Raw genomic sequence first — 17,015 nt, forward strand, 5'->3', positions numbered from 1 at the left:
AAGCCCCATCCCATCCTCTTCCTCACATGATCACACAGTTGATATGCCATTATTGCATTTATTACAAGTACTGTGTTTTTTTTTTATTAAAAAATGACGTGGAACCTTCTCATATCTTATTATATTTTATATACAAAGGCGACCCACTTGGGAAATGGTAAGAAAGATTGTCGTTTAATATACATAAATGAATAAATTAAATAAATAAAATTTGAATGATTGTATGAAAGACATGAAAGAAAACAACGGATGAGTTTCTTGTTCTAAGTTTAATGTACATAAATGAATAAATTAAATGAATAAATGAAAAGGAAAACTTGGCTTTATGGATTAATTTATTAAAAAAATGACAAAAAATTCAGAAAAACAAGAGTGTTACTTGTCTCCAGCTGAATTAGGTAAGTTAGAGGGGATTGACCTCCAGCTGGTTCATAGCAGAGCTGTTTTTTTTTTTTTTTTTTTAAGGAGTCCAGAATCAGTTTAATTATTTGGTGATTATTTTTAATTATAGAGATTCGAGAACATTATTAGTTCTGAGGATTAGATGATTTAACTTCTGCAGCTGCTGCCACCGCAGCCGTCGACTCGTGCGGTTGTAGTGGACGTCACGTGATCATCACATGACTTACAGTTGTGTATGAACGGTCCAATTATGATGAACAGGGTTAAGGCCGAATGTGGTCCAATTCAAACCATGGAAAACAAACAATCCTTACTTTTCACAAAATATTACGACAATACCTTGGAGTGGGAAATAAATTGCTGTTTATTTTTTTGCAAAAAACCAGGTGTGTGCTTTTTTCTCTGACGAAAGCTGAAAATATCACGTGGCTGTCCTTGACTGATTCAGGGGACCCTAATTCAGACAGTGGTATTGTTGTAAATACCTTTCTTGATCCGCTTCATAGTTTGCCTATTTAAACGCCTTTAACGGTAAAAACTGAAAGACAAAACGCATAACGCCTGGGAGCTTATTGCATTTTTTTGACATATACAACCCTCACTTTTTTCGTCTAGTTGCTGTCACTTAAAAGGGTCATGTAGTAATTTTAGGAAAATTCAGATTCTGTTCGTCCAAGACAAAAGTGGACAGGTCCTGAAAATCATTAATGGCCCTTTATTCCATAATAAATTTATTTTCTTATTTTTCTTTGGGTTTTTTTAGAATAATATTAAAAATGAAAAATAACTGATCCGTATGACGGAATTGGAATTTGTGGGAAATTACTGTTTACAAGGAAAATGTCTGTGATATCCCAACCAGGGTACAGCTGAGTTGAAAGTTAAATCTAATGGAATTTGATTTAATATTTTTAGATAATAATAATAATAATATTATAAATTTTTAAAATTTGATTAGAATTTAAATTGATTTGATGTGAATTAGTAAAATTTTATTTACTGATTTTTAAATTTTAAATTTTTATATATTATTTTAATAAAATTTTTAATATATTTAAATAAATTTATATATAAAATAATTATTTAATTTTAAAAAAATTTAAAATATATAAAAAAATTAATAAAAATATATAATTTAGTTCGATTTTAATTTTTTTATTTTTTATATTTTGATTCAAAATTTAATTTAAATTTAATATACATATTTAATATCAAAATTTGATTTGAATTGAATAAAAAATTGATCTGAATCAAATTAAATATTATAATTTTGAACTAATTTTTTATTTTTTAAAAATTTCTTTTACCCTTAAAGCTGACAAAAAAAAATTAATTCAAGCATTAGGGTTCAAAGGGATTTTAATCTAATATCGTTTTATAGTTAAATTTTTAAAAACTTTAATCTTTAAAAGATTTATCAGATAAACTAAAATTAAGTTTTTTTTTTCTTTTTTTAATTGGGGAGAAACGGGAAAGGATATTGCGAGTCTTTATGGTATTTTTTATTAATAATTATTTGTTAATAGGATTGAAAATGAAACTTCATGGCTGAAAATTCTAGGCAAAGAAATTTTCTCACAACATACAAACAAAAGAAGATACAGTTTGCATCATAGAGTTTGACTCGTTTTGTTGAAATTCCAAAACTTTGATTTGTTTTTGATACGGTGAACTTCAAGTCTAGACCTTCAATTATGAATTTATGATTATAAATTTCAAAATATATTAACATAAGTATAACTTATAAATTGACTCATATTTAGTAAATTTTTTTAAAACTATATTAAATTAATAAAAAAATACTCTTAAATTCACTTATAAAAAAATCACTCCAATCTTTTTTTTAGATATCTTAAAATCATAGTTTCTTTTAACATCTTAAATTTTTATTTTTATATTTAAAATTATTTTTTAATGATTTTAAAATTTTTAATGTTAGAAATTATGAAAATTTAATTTTATAAAAAATTAATTTTAATATTAAATATATTAAGATTAAAATTTTGTAACTTTATAAAAATTAATACAATTCAAACATTTTGAAATGGAAAGAATAAATTCAAACGAAATTCTTAAAATATTTATGATTTTCTTAAAAAAAATCTAAAGCATTACTGTATTAATTTCAGCACAACAATCTTTTACAATTGAAAATATTCCAACTTGTCAAGTGACTACAGAGATTGTTTGGTTTGATGAATTTTAAATATTTTACTTATAAAATTTAAATAAAATTTCACTTGCAATAATTTTTTAATGATAATACATAAATCTAATATTAAAACATTTTTTAATTTACGATTTATCCTAACCATGGAATCGAAAAAAACTTCCATTACCGTTAACTTTTTCACATAAAAAATATTCGAACTTTCGAATTAAAAAGGTGAATTTGATAATTTGAGCGGGGCAACATCGACATTTCACTGCAAAATAACGGAGGCAAGATGGGGAGGTAAATCAACATATCAAATCAAGCTCGAAGACTCGAAGGAGTAACGCACATTCAAACATTCCCGTTCATGGCGGGGACCTTAACGTGTTATCATTAAAATAAAAAATTTAAAAATGAAATTACTTTTCTTTTGAAAAAAAAACGAAATTACTATACCGTTGTCAGGTAATTCTCTTTTTTTTTTTTTCACCACTCCTTCACTCAACCCCCAAAGTTAACCGCAGTAATTTCGCAATACCCATACACTTTTCTAACCTATTCCTTGTGCGCTCAACGCACCCCAAAGGCTAAATTCCCCTGACTGGCATGGTTTTAACTACGTGGCAAAAAACAAGAGGCTGTGCGCATAACGCACCCAGGCATAGGTTAGGCATGGTGAGCTAAGATCTACTCAACCCATGTCCGCGTCAACTTCAGCTAAAGTGGCGTGAACAGAGGAAAAAATAATTAAAACATACCGACAAACATTGGTTTAATCGATTAAATTCGATTTTTGGACGAAGAGTAATTGAATTCAAATTTTATTAATGATTATTTATTGAGATTATTTTAAATATATTATTTATAATTATATATTTTAAATTATTAGATATAATATATTTTATTTTAATTTGAGAAATTAAATAATTTATTTATTTTTAGATTTAATTTTTACCCAAAAAATAATTAAAACATTAATTTAATATTTTATTATTTATTACCCTTAATAATTTTTTATTTTTTATTAGTAATTATTAATAAAAATAAAATTATAAAACTAACTTTTTTCTTACTTATTTATTATTTATATATTTCCTCTGCTGCTTTTGCTATAATACGCAAGGTGCTCTGTTTCCTTCTTCTTTAGCTCTTCAAAAATCAAAGTGATTTCTTTTCTTTTTAATAAGCTTCCTCTTAAGCTCAGAGATGGAAAAGGAGAGCTTTTTCCAATCATAATTCGAAAAAGAAAAATCTTTCATTTTCAGTTTGGATCTTTGGTTCGGGTTTTCGGATGGCCGTTTTAGTACTCTATTGTTAATTTGAATCTTCATCGTTGTTAAACTCAGAATGGAATCATCCGAGCTTAAGAGATCGAAGGACTCGCCGAACTCGGACGAGTCTGCTGGGCTATCATCGTTTCCCGACGAAGTCCTGGAGCGAGTTCTCTCTCTTTTGAAATCTCATAGAGACCGAAGCTTCGTTTCTTTAGTTTGTAAGGACTGGTACAACGCGGAGAGGTGGTCGAGGACTCACGTTTTTATCGGAAACTGTTACTCCGTTTCGCCGGAGATTGTTGCACGGCGGTTCCCGAACATACGGAGCGTGACGTTGAAAGGGAAGCCTAGATTTTCAGACTTCAACTTGGTGCCGCAAAACTGGGGTGCCGACATTCACGCGTGGCTGGTCGTTTTCGCCGCCAAATATCCGTTCCTTGAAGAGCTTAGACTTAAGCGAATGGCAGTCAGCGACGAAAGCTTGGCACTTTTAGCCGTTGCTTTTCCTAACTTTAAAGCTCTTTCGCTTTTAAGCTGCGACGGTTTTAGCACTAACGGACTCGCCGCCATTGCCACTAATTGCAAGTAAGTTCGTCACCTCTTTTTTATTTTTAATTCAAAATTATATTTTCTAATTTTGCAGTGTTAGAGATCTCGGTTAAAGTTTCTTTCTTTATTTTCTTTAATTTGTCATTTTTATCTTTTTTTTTTTGTGATAAATTTTTTATCTTGATTATATTTGGGGATATACCATGGAAAATTAAGGGAAAAAGTGGATTCTTTTTCAATTTCTTCTTTTTTGTTGTTTTTCTTTAATTTTTGGAATGTGACGTTTGAGCTGTGATTTTCAAGGAGCATTTTGATGGGCGGCTTATCATTGATGTCATTGCCAGCAACACAAATATCATATTCCCCCATATTGCATTATTGGGAAATTAATTTTCTGATAAGATGTTTCCTTTTTTTCCGAATCCGAATGAAAATTTCCTTTATTTTTTCTTATGAAGGAATTTGTTTGCTACGAAACTATGGTCAATGTATAATTTTTTTCCTTTACCTTGTCAATGAAAAATCAGCTGCTAGCTATTTGACCCTTGTTTCCCCTTAATTTGTTGATGTAAAGTTGGATATTTGGATATAACCTTCATTTTGCATCTTTAATTTCAATGATCAGGCCTGAACTGTAAGGGTCCAAGCCAACAAATATAGTTTCTACTTGAGATGAAGATTTCTAAAGTCATTTTTGAAAATTTTCTTTTTATTTAGAAAATTAATTACTTGGGATGGTGCCCTTTTGTGCAATTAATGGGCATATGTTTCAGGTTTTGGTTGTCAATTTTTTTCTCTTGACTAGAAGAATAGGGACTTTTAGTGGGAAATTAGAAACGGAACAGTTCTACTTTTCCAATTCTCACTTTTTAATATTCCTTTTTCCTTTTTTTGATGTGACATTCAACCTTTCAATATGCATTTATTGTATCAGTCCTTTTAATATGCTCCACGTTATCACTTCCCTTATATGCCCATTTTCATTGGTCAAGAGAATTGACATCTTTATCAGCCCTTTAGGAATGATTAAACTAGAAATCTACCTACTTAATTTCCAAGAGCTAAATGCCTGTAGACATGGTGTAACAGTTCGGGAAGTCTTTGGAAATTTTCATCTGGTTCTTGGACTGTGTTTGACATCTTAATGTTTTGAGCATTATTCAATCAATCTTGCGGCTTTGTACACCCTCACGCTATGGATGTCGGTTTTTCTTGTTAAAGAAAATTTCTAAGTTCTCTTCTTGTTTGCAGGAACTTGACTGAGCTTGACATACAGGAGAACGGCATTGATGATAAAGGAGGTAGTTGGTTGGGCTGCTTCCCAGAAAGCTTCACATCATTGGAAGTACTGAACTTTGCCAACTTGACTAGTGATATTAATTTTGATGCACTTGAGAAGCTTGTAGGTAGGTGCAAGTCAATGAGGGTTTTAAAGTTGAACAGGAGCATATCCTTGGAACAATTACAAAGACTTCTTGTTAATGCTCCTCAATTAGCTGAGCTTGGTACGGGCTCATTCTCGCAAGAACTTACTTTCCGGCAATACAAAGAGCTTGAATGCACATTAAGTAATCGCAAGAATATGCATACTCTATCTGGTTTGTGGGAGGCCAAGGGCATATATCTCCCAGCCTTGTACCCTGCATGCACAAATCTGACATTCTTAAACTTGAGCTACGCTGCTTTGCAAAGCAGTGAACTCGCTAAGCTTCTTGCTCACTGTCCACGACTTAAACGCCTCTGGGTAAGAAGACTTCTTTGTTTCAAGTGTTCCATTTGTCTCAATTTTTAGAAAATGATTCATTGATGGCTCCACGCTATATTGCATATATGCAAATAGAGCACTGAAGGATTTCTCGTTACATTTAGTACTATTGTGTTCTTCTTGCTGAAGAATTGCCTTGCATTGTTAACATTCGTGATCCTGTAGCTTGCTTAACATCTTGAATGACTTAGACAAATTAAAATTTTCTCGCCCATAAGAGTTACCTATTCAAGCAACAAACCATCCATACTTCCTTGCCATCCAAAGGGTGTATTGATGATTGAGAACCGCCATGCTAGTTAAATAACCATAAATTGTGAAGGGCTTAACTTCTTAAATCTTCTTTTGCTATAGGTCTTGGACACAGTACAAGACAAAGGACTGGAGGCCATTGGATTGAACTGTCCTTTGCTTGAGGAACTGCGAGTTTTCCCTGATGATCCCTTTGGTGAGGAAATTGTCCATGGAGTCACTGAAGCTGGGTTTGTGGCTGTGTCTTATGGTTGCCCTAGACTCCACTATGTCCTATATTTTTGTCAGCAGATGACTAATGCTGCTGTAGCGACCGTTGTACAGAACTGCCCTGATTTTACTCATTTCCGTTTATGCATAATGAATCCAGGTCAACCAGATTATCTTACCAATGAACCTATGGATGAAGCTTTTGGTGCTGTGGTCAAGACATGCACTAAACTCCAGAGGCTTTCAGTTTCAGGACTCTTAACCGATCTGACATTTGAGTATATTGGTAGGTATGCTAAGAACTTGGAGACCCTTTCAGTGGCTTTTGCAGGCAGCAGTGACTGGGGGATGCAGTGTGTTCTGGGAGGTTGTCCAAAACTAAGGAAACTTGAGATAAGAGACTGCCCATTTGGAAATGCAGCACTGCTGTCAGGTTTGGAGAAGTACGAGTCCATGAGGTCACTTTGGATGTCAGCCTGCAAGGTGACAATGAATGGTTGCAGGCTATTAGCAAGGGAGATGCCTAGGTTGAATGTTGAGGTAATGAAGGACGATGGAAGTGATGATAGTCAAGCTGATAAAGTCTATGTTTATCGTTCGATTGCAGGCCCGAGGAGGGATGCCCCGCCATCTGTGCTAACTCTCTGAAATACTTGGTAATCTCTCTCTCTCTGACATGTGCACACTAACACAAAGGCCTCAAAAATTGTAGGTAGAAAACAGTTGGTTCTGTATTGCAAGGATGTTTGTTTCCTATTTGAGACATGCTGGGAGTTTTTATACTGGTTTGGTAAAAGTGCCTTGTTGCATAATTTGCTTTTTAATGATACAAAGTAGTGGCCTAGGTTAAGATAGTTTTCATGTCCTAATTATAAGTGATCTTCAAACTACTCTACTATCAGTTTTTTGAAGTTGTCTCAAGTCAGAGTTATGGCGATGATGGAGCTGTTTATATCTTTTGTAAATTGTAATTTATTTAGTTTTTGTTTTTTTGGTGAAGCTGTGAATTTCTTGCCAGTTTCTAACAATAAAGTTTGTTTGTTTTCAGCTGTAAAAAGTTTCACAGAAGACAACATACCCTCCTGCAGGCATAGACTTGGATTTATATTCATTCATACAACTGAGCAATAGTGTAAAAGAAAAAATACGAGGATCTGCAGAAATCAAAATTGGTTCTTTAACCTTGTTTGTTTCTTTGAAAAGGCGCTAGGTGAACAGAAAAGCATTAAGCACAGAAGGTTGTTCTAAATATTTAAAGCCTCAAAGGTTGGGAGCAAGTTTGCTTCATCCGCTTGAGTTACTGCACCCCTGAAGAGCAAGATTGCAAGACTGCCAACACTGAAATGTATGAAGCAGCCATGGCAGTGGGTCACAAATGAACTAAAATCAGTCCCTACGACACATTGCCACCCAGGTCCATACGCCCCGTCAAAATCCTGCTTTGTGAACAAACATCAAAATCCACACATATATAGTTTGTTCAAGTATTTGATACCCCATACAGAGTTACAGTAATTTATAGCTTTGAGCCCTCACCTTTTTTATAAAGCGGGCTATATCAGTTGATTCCGTGGCTTCAAAGACATCAAGAGCCTTTGCAGCTAAATGAAGTGCGTCATTCTGCATTGCCTGGAGCATGTCTGTCTCGCCTACAATTGCTTTGCCCTCTAACATCGCTGAATAGAGCTTTGTTATTAAAGGAGCTGGAAGAAGAGAAGGCAGTGGAGACTGAATGCCATATGATGGAAGGATTATATAGAAAAACGAACTAGTGGATGCTGCTAGAGTTTTCTGCTAGGGTGAAGTCTGAACCCACGGGGTCTGGTCATGAACTGGTTCAATGGATTAAAGCCAGGTGATTGCGTGATACAGTGGAGCTTCTTGGACCCATATGATCAGAGCTGGCTTACGTGTATGCTTAAAGATCAACGGTTCTGTTTGCACAATGTGTTAAAAGAGACAAACTACATTCGGTCCACGTTATCTTGGGGATGTAGGAGTTTGTGGTATTATGACTAGTTTGGGACCTAGGGTTGATGATTTTTTGTCTTTTTGCGTATGCTTTTGTTACTTGTCTTTTTATTTGATCGAAGACTAAGTTTGCTCATAGGTCTGCCACTTTCCATATTGACCCCTAACCACTTCCTATGAAGTTGGAGTCTTTAGTGAATTATTGCACGATCATTTTCCTGTAAAAAAGGACCGGGTTACACATTTAAAAGATGATCTGCTAATAAATTGGGCTACCTCTCACTCTCTCAAATCCTCACCAAGTCGTTTGTTTTGAATTTCGTTTCAATTCATTGCTAAGCAAGTTTTAATGGATTGTACCATATGTAAGATGACATGATACATTGGTGATGGAAAGGACCCCTCTAGGATAGCTTCCTTGTGGTGTTTGCTTTATTTTTTCACAAGTAGGAGAAAAACAAAACAACATGAATTCCTTAGGTTCTCAAACCTAGCTGGGCTGAATTTGACAGTCCATCCAAAAGTTATAGAAAAAAGAAAAGGTTCACATGCCCAAAATCACATTTATCTGAAAGGCATTGGGGAATCCACAGAGTCACTCACAGTGGACCTGTGAATTACATTGTCCTTAGATATTTTTCCAAGAAGGGCATCCATATGAACCACGAATCTGCAAGAGGCAATAATACCCATTTGCATTTTTTTGAGTTACTTCCACGATTTCACTTCGAAGAAAAGAAGCCAACTTTCACCATTTCAACATTTCAGCCGGGCATCGTCTGATTAATGGGCTTGAAATGGTCCCCATTCACGTCACCCGGCACGTGATTTCAATGGGATCTGCCCAATATCCAAGTTTCGGTTAGGTCCACTAAAGATCTAACGAGGCCTAACTTCTTTATTTAGAATACTTCTGAAGGAAATCATGTTTCTGAGCAAGATTTCTTTCTTTTCTATTTCAGTGTAAGCCGAGGACTAGTCGCCAACAAATTCATAATTAGATTTTAAACATCTTTGTTCTTTTCTCTTCACTCGTTATTTGAGAAATTTGGTTTCTCTTCAATCAAATTTTTGGATTGGGTTAATCATTAGAATTTAAGGGCTAGTAAGATTTTGTATTATGGGTGTTAATCATTAATTTGGGTTCTTCAATTCACACTTAAAAAATCACCCCGACCTTACTTGTTGAGGGTTAGTTTTAGTGAAATGAAAGGTCTATTTAGGTTTTGTCCCTCAGATTATCGGTATGGTCCTTCAATCCAATAACACAATGACACAAGCTTAGTTTAAGCTACTTTCTGGTAAGCTATCTCTTTCAAAATTGAAGCAATCATAATAGCCATATTGATATTGGATCTATCTTTGGAGGTCCTATGCATGATGTTTTGATTATCTTATCGTTTTCTTGCCCTGGAAGTTACAAAAACTATGCTATTCCATGAATGTTTAAGCAATTATATTATAAACTCATGAGGTAGATAATTTAAAATTTGGTGTTTGGATAGCACGAAAAATGGATCGCGTTTGGAAGTACAAAAAGAAAGAAGTTAAAGATTATGGTCAAGTAGTCATGTTCTCCGTGCCAGGATCGGTGGCAAGAAAGTAACAATAAATTCGGATGGTTGGATGGGCTTAATCGCCATGATATCTGGGCTAATGCACATGTTTGATGCTCTATTTATATTGACTGGTCGCAATTCATGATCTCCTGGCCATATGCTCAGATAGCTGTAATAGAGAGCCAAACCAATTAGCTTTGCCAGCGGTGGCTCCACACCCTGTAGCGGTCTTTATTATGTTTGTTCAAATAGTAAGGATAACCATCAGCAACCTCAGGGTAGGATTATGAGTAAATTATATTGTGGAAGTGTCATTATCAACACTAAAATAAAATGCATTCAGTCCCCTATTAATGAATCACATCACGGTCATTACTAATAGATTCTCAAATCTGGTTATTTGAAATTAGATTAAGGTGTGATTCGCAATTAATTTTATCTTTTGTCATTAACATGTAAGCAACAATCAACGAGCTTAATTGTGAACATAGGGGGCGGTGAGTCCACAGCTGAGAATTTCTCTCGAATTGCATATATACCATTGCTGATACTCACAAGCATTAATCCAAAAACATCTGTATTCATTCAATAGTTGGAATGATTGTGAACATATAATTTGGAGATTCCACAAGGAGATGAGAGACACCAGATCCAAATGTCTCCATCAACCCAAATTTCTATTTACTTTTTTTCTCCTATGTTCTGTTTCTTTACCCTATTTTAGCTCATAATTATTAGATCATTTTTGTCTCTTGTTTTGGAGTAGTAGATAATGGACATGAAATATTTGTTATCTATACCTTTCTCTTTGAAGCAAAGGTATTTTGTAATTGTGCATTTATTTAGAATTTCCCTTCTGCCCTACTCAAAGGTAAGCTAGATCATCACTTTCTTGCTTTTGCACACGATGTATTGAACCTAACACCTCCTATGGCATTCAACAACAAAAACGGCATAGAGTTTTAGGGCTTTTATGCAACCGTACCTGCACAACAGCCTTATAACCAACAATTGAAAAAAAAAAAAAAAGAACTTTACAACTAACACACAAGAGACTAATAATGAACAAAAATGCCCATCATTACATGGCATATATTATATATCCCACAATCTGATAATAATACGGGGAAAGCCTTTGAAAACTAGTTTGAAACTAAGATGCAAGAAAAGCTGAAGATGCTGATCTATGGTAATTGAATTGGCTCATTGGACCTTGTATGATAAATAATGAGTAAGCAAGGGGGGGAAAAAAAAGACCCCACTAACATAAGGCTGGTGAATATGTAAGTACTCGACGGATTTGACAAACATGCGGTCCAAAGGGATGGATTGAGGCCATGTTTATAACCAACTATGCTGTTAAGGAGAGATGCAGATCGATCACTGTTGGATGCAACATTCAGGTTGTGGAGTTAATTGCTCTTCCTGCCGGCACCATGTCCTAAGAACATAATAGTTCAATACAGAAATTAGAACCTCAAAAGTGAAATCGCTGACTGGATTCCCATACTTGTTAAACTAAAACCATTTTTTTTAAATTCTTCAAATACAAAGTTACATTAATTAATCAAATCAGACCTAAAAAGAATTGGCTGTAAAACCTTAGTTCTTATGACAAGATTTCATAAAATATTTGATCCGTGACTCACAGAATAATGGGGGGCATTTGTCTTGTACTACGACAGTCATAGCATGGAATTAGACACCTAATCATATCATGCTTCAAGGGTCATTCAATTTTTTTTAACATTTCAATTGTCTTCTTCCAAGGGATATGCTTTTGCCTCCTTATTTTTCATAAGCACATATACCGTAAACTCATCCATCCTCCAAAAACTAAGGCTCCGTTAATTTTAGTGAATGGTCAATTCCCTTTATGTTCACTTTTTGCACATTTCGCTTTGACAAGAACACTGCTTTTGGCTTTTTCTTCTGCTTCTTTCTTAATCTAAACCTCACCCAAAAAAAAAAAAAGGGATAGAAAAAGATAGGTACTTTCTTTCCAATGTAATGTTGGTTCACCTCCACTTCCTGTTGTAAAGGTTACTGCAAGCTCAAGGCATCCAACAAAGGGCTAGCTTCACATGGTTTGAAATGGTGGGGGCTTTTTCATTTTTTTCCAGGCTGAGAAAATTGAATGCTACGTTCTTTTTTCGTTTCCTTTTTCGCACCAAATGGAAAGCCGTATCCTCATAAATGGGTGGTCCATAAGGGCTTTGTTTTTCTCTCTCAAAGCCTTAATCCTTCAACTTTGTCCTTAGTTTGGTTCTAACGAGTGATTTCCAATTGATTCCTTATTAGTATTCTAGTTCATTTACTTGTTAAAGAAATAAAAAAAGTAAGATTTGCAAAAACGTTTTCAGTGCTCGAGAAACATAGTAAAATTTCAACTCTTGATCCAAAGTACCAAACGCAATATATATATAAAAACTTTTTAAAATTTTTTGTAGTTGGAATTAGGTTGAACTTTGAAGCATGTCATGTGTATTTATTTACATCAAAGTTCTATTCTTTCACATTTCTTATGGCTGCAAACCAAGATAAAAAGCTTTTCACTAAACCAGATAATGGACAAGAGATCATCTTCACTCTTACTTTGATTCATATACTAACTAACTAATACACTTCAACATGTTTTAGGCAAAGCACACCGCCCTTTATTATATTACTATGAAATAAACTAATTAATTACTAGCCTATATATGAATAAGATGTATGTATTTCTTTCGCCACACGTTTCATATATTTTCTGATTTCAGTAATTAATATAATCTAAGTAAAGTTGACAATCTTGCCTAACTTTAAAAAAAATATAGGGTTTAATTTAAGTAATTTATATAATTATTTAAAAAAAATGATTTTAATAAAATATAAAGTTTAAATCTTAATATTTGTAAACTCTTATTTTATTCTCAAATTGTCATTTGTATAAAAAAAACCTATAATAAAATGTAAAAAGCAATCTCCATCTGAACATCTCGTGAATTAAAAGCAATGTTAATACTATTTTTTTTCTTTATTAATGAAATTAAATTGGAGCCCCATCTTGCCTAAACGTAGCAAACTAAATATTAGCTTTTAGCCATTCTTTAACACAAAATAACCGATATTTTTAATTCATGCACCATCCTATTTATTATGGTAGGATCAGAAAATTTTGAGTAAATAGTGTTAATCATCTTCTTGCGTATGAAAATAACATCCCCCCTTTTTTAAATCTCATTCATACCAAAGACTAGTTACCTTATATATTTTGATGGAATTAAAGTTCTATTAAAGTCAGAATTTCCCAACAAATTGCTGAAGCCTCTCATTGTCATTTTTCTTTAAAGTAGTCATCATTTAAACTTATCAGTTGAGATTTATGTACAGAAAGAATGAAGTTGGTGATAAGGTATTGTGAAAGTAACGGTTAACTAATCTATCCCATAAAAGTAAAATTGAGTACTAATTAATTCACCATATGATGTATAGCTGCTGTATGATTCTGGAATGTGTTAAAATGAAAAGAGGGTTTTAGAGCATCATTTCTTTTTTATTTGAGGGAAAAAAAAATCGAACTTTGCTCTTGGAGGCACCAATCTGCTGAATAAAATCTACTAAATCAAATTCGGATGTTTAAAAATCTCATCTTCATTATCTACAAATCTCATTTCCCCGTAGATTTCTATGATTTTTGTTTATGGGGTTAGACTTTGTCCAACCATATCAAACGGTTAAAAGGTAAGAAAATTTCATGGGATCTCATTTTAAAAAATCTTATCGTAGTCAGGTGCCCCACAGCTACCCAATGTAAATCCATTCATGTACAATCATCAGAAGAGATAAAATCTTTCAATTCCTTATGTCCTGCATCAGACAGGCACACTTGTTCCTTTAACCATCTTCCTCGGTTACTTAAATATGTTTCCAACTTCCAACAGACTGAGCTTCAGCTACCCTTTTAACCATTCTTATTATTACAGAAATACCCTTATCTTCATTGATTTGACTTGTCACTGTTACACAAACCCCCAAAAGGTCATCCCTGTAAATGTACATTAAACACCCCAATTCAGTTTCAAGCTGCAAACGGAAAGGTAACTAACCGTTAGTGCCCTTTTTACTCTCTCTCATCTTCTGATAATATCACATCTCTAATTTGTTTCCTTTCTTCAAAGCAAAAGTTGGAATTGAAAAAAAAATGGGTTTGGTTGAAAATTAGTGATAAACAGTAAAATGGGAGAAGAAGAGAAACCAAAGCAACAGCAGCACCAAAGCTCAACAGAATCTTTCACCGCAATGAAATCTAGTATCAGGCAGGCCATTGAGGTTATATCTTCTTTGATTTCTCTTTCTCATTCTATCAAAGTTTTCACTGTTAAATGGCAACTCATTAGAAAGAAGCTAGAAGAGTTAAGTTCTGGCTTAATGGCCGTTGAAAACTGTGATTCAAGTGAAAACACAGCAGTCTTTTCTGGCTTGGTTCCTTCCATTTTGGTCACTGTAAATGAGTGTTATGACCTTGCAAGAAGATGTGTGGATCTTTCTTACAGTGGAAAGCTCCTGATGCAAAGTGACCTTGATGTGATGGTTGCAAAATTTGATCGCCATGTAAAGAACCTTTCTGGGATTTACACTGCTGGGATTCTGAATCATGGTTTTGCCATTGTGGTTTCAAGGCCCGGTCCTGGTGCTTGCAAAGATGACATGAGGTTTTATATAAGAGATTTGTTGACAAGAATGAAGATTGGTGATATAGAAATGAAAAGGCAAGCCTTGGTTAATTTATATGAGGTTGTGGCTGAAGATGAGAGGCATGTTAAACTTGTAGTGGAAGTTGGTGACATTGTGAATGTGTTAGTAGGCTTTCTTGATTCATCAGAGATGGGGATTCAAGAAGAGGCTTCAAAGATTGTATCTTTAATATCTGGGTTTGATTTGTATAAGGGGATTTTGGTTGGAGCTGGGATTATTGGGCCTTTGAATCGGGTTTTGGAAAGTGGCAGTGATTTGGGTAAGGAAGGAGCTGCTAGGTGTCTTCAGAAATTGACTGTTAATTCAGACAATGCATGGTCAGTTTCAGCTCATGGCGGGGTAACAGCCCTGCTGAAAATATGTTCAAGCGGTGATTTTGGAGGGGTATTAATTGGTCTTGCTTGTGGGGTGTTGAGAAATCTTGTTGGTGTTGAAGAGATTAAGAGATTTATGGTTGAGGAAGGTGCAATTGCAACGTTCATCAAGCTTGCAAAATCAAGAGAAGAAATTGTGCAGATAAATTCAATAGAGTTCCTTCAAAATATATTTTCTGGGGATGAACCAGTTCGTCAAATGGTGGTTAGGGAAGGAGGAATTCGTGCATTATTACGCGCTTTGGATCCTAAATCAGAAACCCCTTCAAAAACAAGAGAAGTAACATTGAGGGCAATTGATAATTTGTGTTTTGCTTCACAGAATTGCATAAATATGTTGATGAATTATGGGTTTATGGATCGATTATTTTTCTTCCTACGCAATGGTGAGGTTTCGGTTCAAGAATTGGCGCTGAAGGTGACATTTAGGCTTTGTGGCACATCAGAAGAGGCTAAAAAGGCATTGGGAGACGCTGGTTTCATGCCTGAGCTTGTCAAATTGCTTGATGCAAAGTCATATGAAGTGCGTGAAATGGCAACCGAGGCACTCTCTAGCTTGGTCTCAGTTCCTAAAAATCGAAAAAGATTTGTTCAAGACGATAGAAACATAGGCTTTCTTCTTCAATTGCTTGATCAAGAGGAGGGAATTTCTGGCAACAAAAAGCTCTTGCTCTCCATATTAATGTCATTGACAAGTTGCAATAGTGGAAGAAGAAAAATTGCCAGTTCCGGCTATCTGAAGAACATAGAGAAACTTGCTGAAGCTGAAGTTTCTGATGCCAAAACACTTGTTAGGAAGTTGTCTACGAATAGATTTCGTAGCATGCTGAGTGGATTCTGGCATTCTTGAATGTAATTTTTGTTTTGTTTTCTCCTTTTGAATTCACTGTATATCTACATAAGTGTTTTGCCAAGTCTCATTAAATTGTTTTTACATCTTGAAATGTCAGTGTCCTCGCCTCAATCTTTCTTCTTCGCAGAAACAGCTTTTAGCAGCTTTTTGTTTATATTTGTATTCAGTAGCAATCTAATGAAGATAATCTAGCATTCCTGTTTGGAATTACAGTTCATATGTTAAAAAGAAATAAAGTACTGTTAGAAAAGGATGCGATTGCAGTTATTTTAGTTAATATGGGGTAGAAATGGTTATATATGATAATATAGATTATTTGGAAGCATTTGCCATGTCTGCACGTGGGAAAGGCATGAAACCCTGATAGACACGTGAACAATGGCAATCAAGCTTTTGTCATCTGCGACAAAGGGTTAGCGATGGATGAAAATTCCTACTCTCTTCGCTTGTCTTTTAGCCAGCACTGTCTTCCTGTAATGGCTGTTTTCTTATTTTTGGGACTGTTTAATATTCTGATATGAGGCTAAATAATTACTAGTTGTTTTACATATGATTAGATTGCCAAACATCACTTTCTTATTAGCTTGAGAGTTGAAACAGGATTTTTAGGCATGACTATCCAGAAACTGTGATTCAATTCGATTAGGTCGATTATCAGCTGGACTGAAAGAGGTGTTCATGCCCCAATGTTGGGACCTAACCATTTGTAGGGTACACAAATTTTATGGTAATGAATTAGCCAACTTGGTTTGTTAGTTGTGGACCAGGATAAGTCGTCTTGATCTGACACGTTGTGCTTGGTGCCATGAGCCAGAACTGGAACTTGAGTCCCATATGTTCCACTCACTCTGCTACCAAATGATTTCTTTCTTTTTGTGGTTCTGAAAATTGATCTCAATTGCTTTGAGAACCTC

The 17,015-nt window shown here is 34.5% G+C and overlaps 3 protein-coding genes across 4 annotated transcripts; 2 read left to right on the forward strand and 1 right to left on the reverse strand.

Moving 5' to 3' along the window:
• The first annotated feature begins 3,659 nt into the window (after window positions 1-3,659).
• Window positions 3,660-8,870, forward strand: LOC111275109 (protein TRANSPORT INHIBITOR RESPONSE 1-like). Of its 2 annotated transcripts, XM_022860260.2 has the most exons (5): window positions 3,739-4,416; window positions 5,632-6,124; window positions 6,500-6,593; window positions 6,768-7,263; window positions 7,656-8,870. In XM_022860260.2, the coding sequence occupies exons 1-4, from the start codon at window positions 3,905-3,907 to the stop codon at window positions 7,253-7,255; spliced, it is 1,587 nt and encodes a 528-aa protein (XP_022715995.2). In that variant the 5' UTR covers window positions 3,739-3,904; the 3' UTR covers window positions 7,256-7,263; window positions 7,656-8,870. The 2 variants fall into 2 exon arrangements, with proteins under 2 accessions (XP_022715994.2, XP_022715995.2); XM_022860259.2 differs by having other exon boundaries at window positions 3,660-4,416; window positions 6,500-7,263.
• On the reverse strand, window positions 7,630-8,324 carry LOC111275110 (dynein light chain 1, cytoplasmic-like). The gene is made up of 2 exons (XM_022860261.2): window positions 8,144-8,324; window positions 7,630-8,043 (listed from the first exon to the last, which is right to left on the reverse strand). Exons 1-2 carry the CDS (start codon window positions 8,279-8,281, stop codon window positions 7,852-7,854), a joined length of 330 nt encoding a protein of 109 aa, XP_022715996.1. The 5' UTR covers window positions 8,282-8,324; the 3' UTR covers window positions 7,630-7,851.
• A 5,339-nt stretch (window positions 8,871-14,209) lies between the features above and the next one.
• On the forward strand, window positions 14,210-16,192 carry LOC111318768 (uncharacterized). Its single transcript, XM_022921638.2, has one exon. It carries the CDS (start codon window positions 14,356-14,358, stop codon window positions 16,096-16,098), a length of 1,743 nt encoding a protein of 580 aa, XP_022777373.1. The 5' UTR covers window positions 14,210-14,355; the 3' UTR covers window positions 16,099-16,192.
• Window positions 16,193-17,015: the final 823 nt, after the last annotated feature.

This window comes from Durio zibethinus, chromosome 26 (assembly GCF_047325235.1).
Source record: "Durio zibethinus cultivar Kanyao isolate XHJ-2024 chromosome 26, ASM4732523v1, whole genome shotgun sequence".
NCBI lineage: Eukaryota > Viridiplantae > Streptophyta > Magnoliopsida > Malvales > Malvaceae > Durio > Durio zibethinus.

Coding starts and splice junctions, on each gene's coding strand:
- LOC111275109 (XM_022860259.2), top strand. CDS start 3,905: ATGGAATCATCCGAGCTTAAGAGATCGAAGGACTCGCCGAACTCGGAC. Junction 4,417..5,631: donor GCCATTGCCACTAATTGCAA/GTAAGTTCGTCA, acceptor TCTTGTTTGCAG/GAACTTGACTGAGCTTGACA. Junction 6,125..6,499: donor CACGACTTAAACGCCTCTGG/GTAAGAAGACTT, acceptor CTTTTGCTATAG/GTCTTGGACACAGTACAAGA.
- LOC111318768 (XM_022921638.2), top strand. CDS start 14,356: ATGGGAGAAGAAGAGAAACCAAAGCAACAGCAGCACCAAAGCTCAACA.
- LOC111275110 (XM_022860261.2), bottom strand. CDS start 8,281: ATGTTAGAGGGCAAAGCAATTGTAGGCGAGACAGACATGCTCCAGGCA. Junction 8,044..8,143: donor TAGCCCGCTTTATAAAAAAG/GTGAGGGCTCAA, acceptor TTCACAAAGCAG/GATTTTGACGGGGCGTATGG.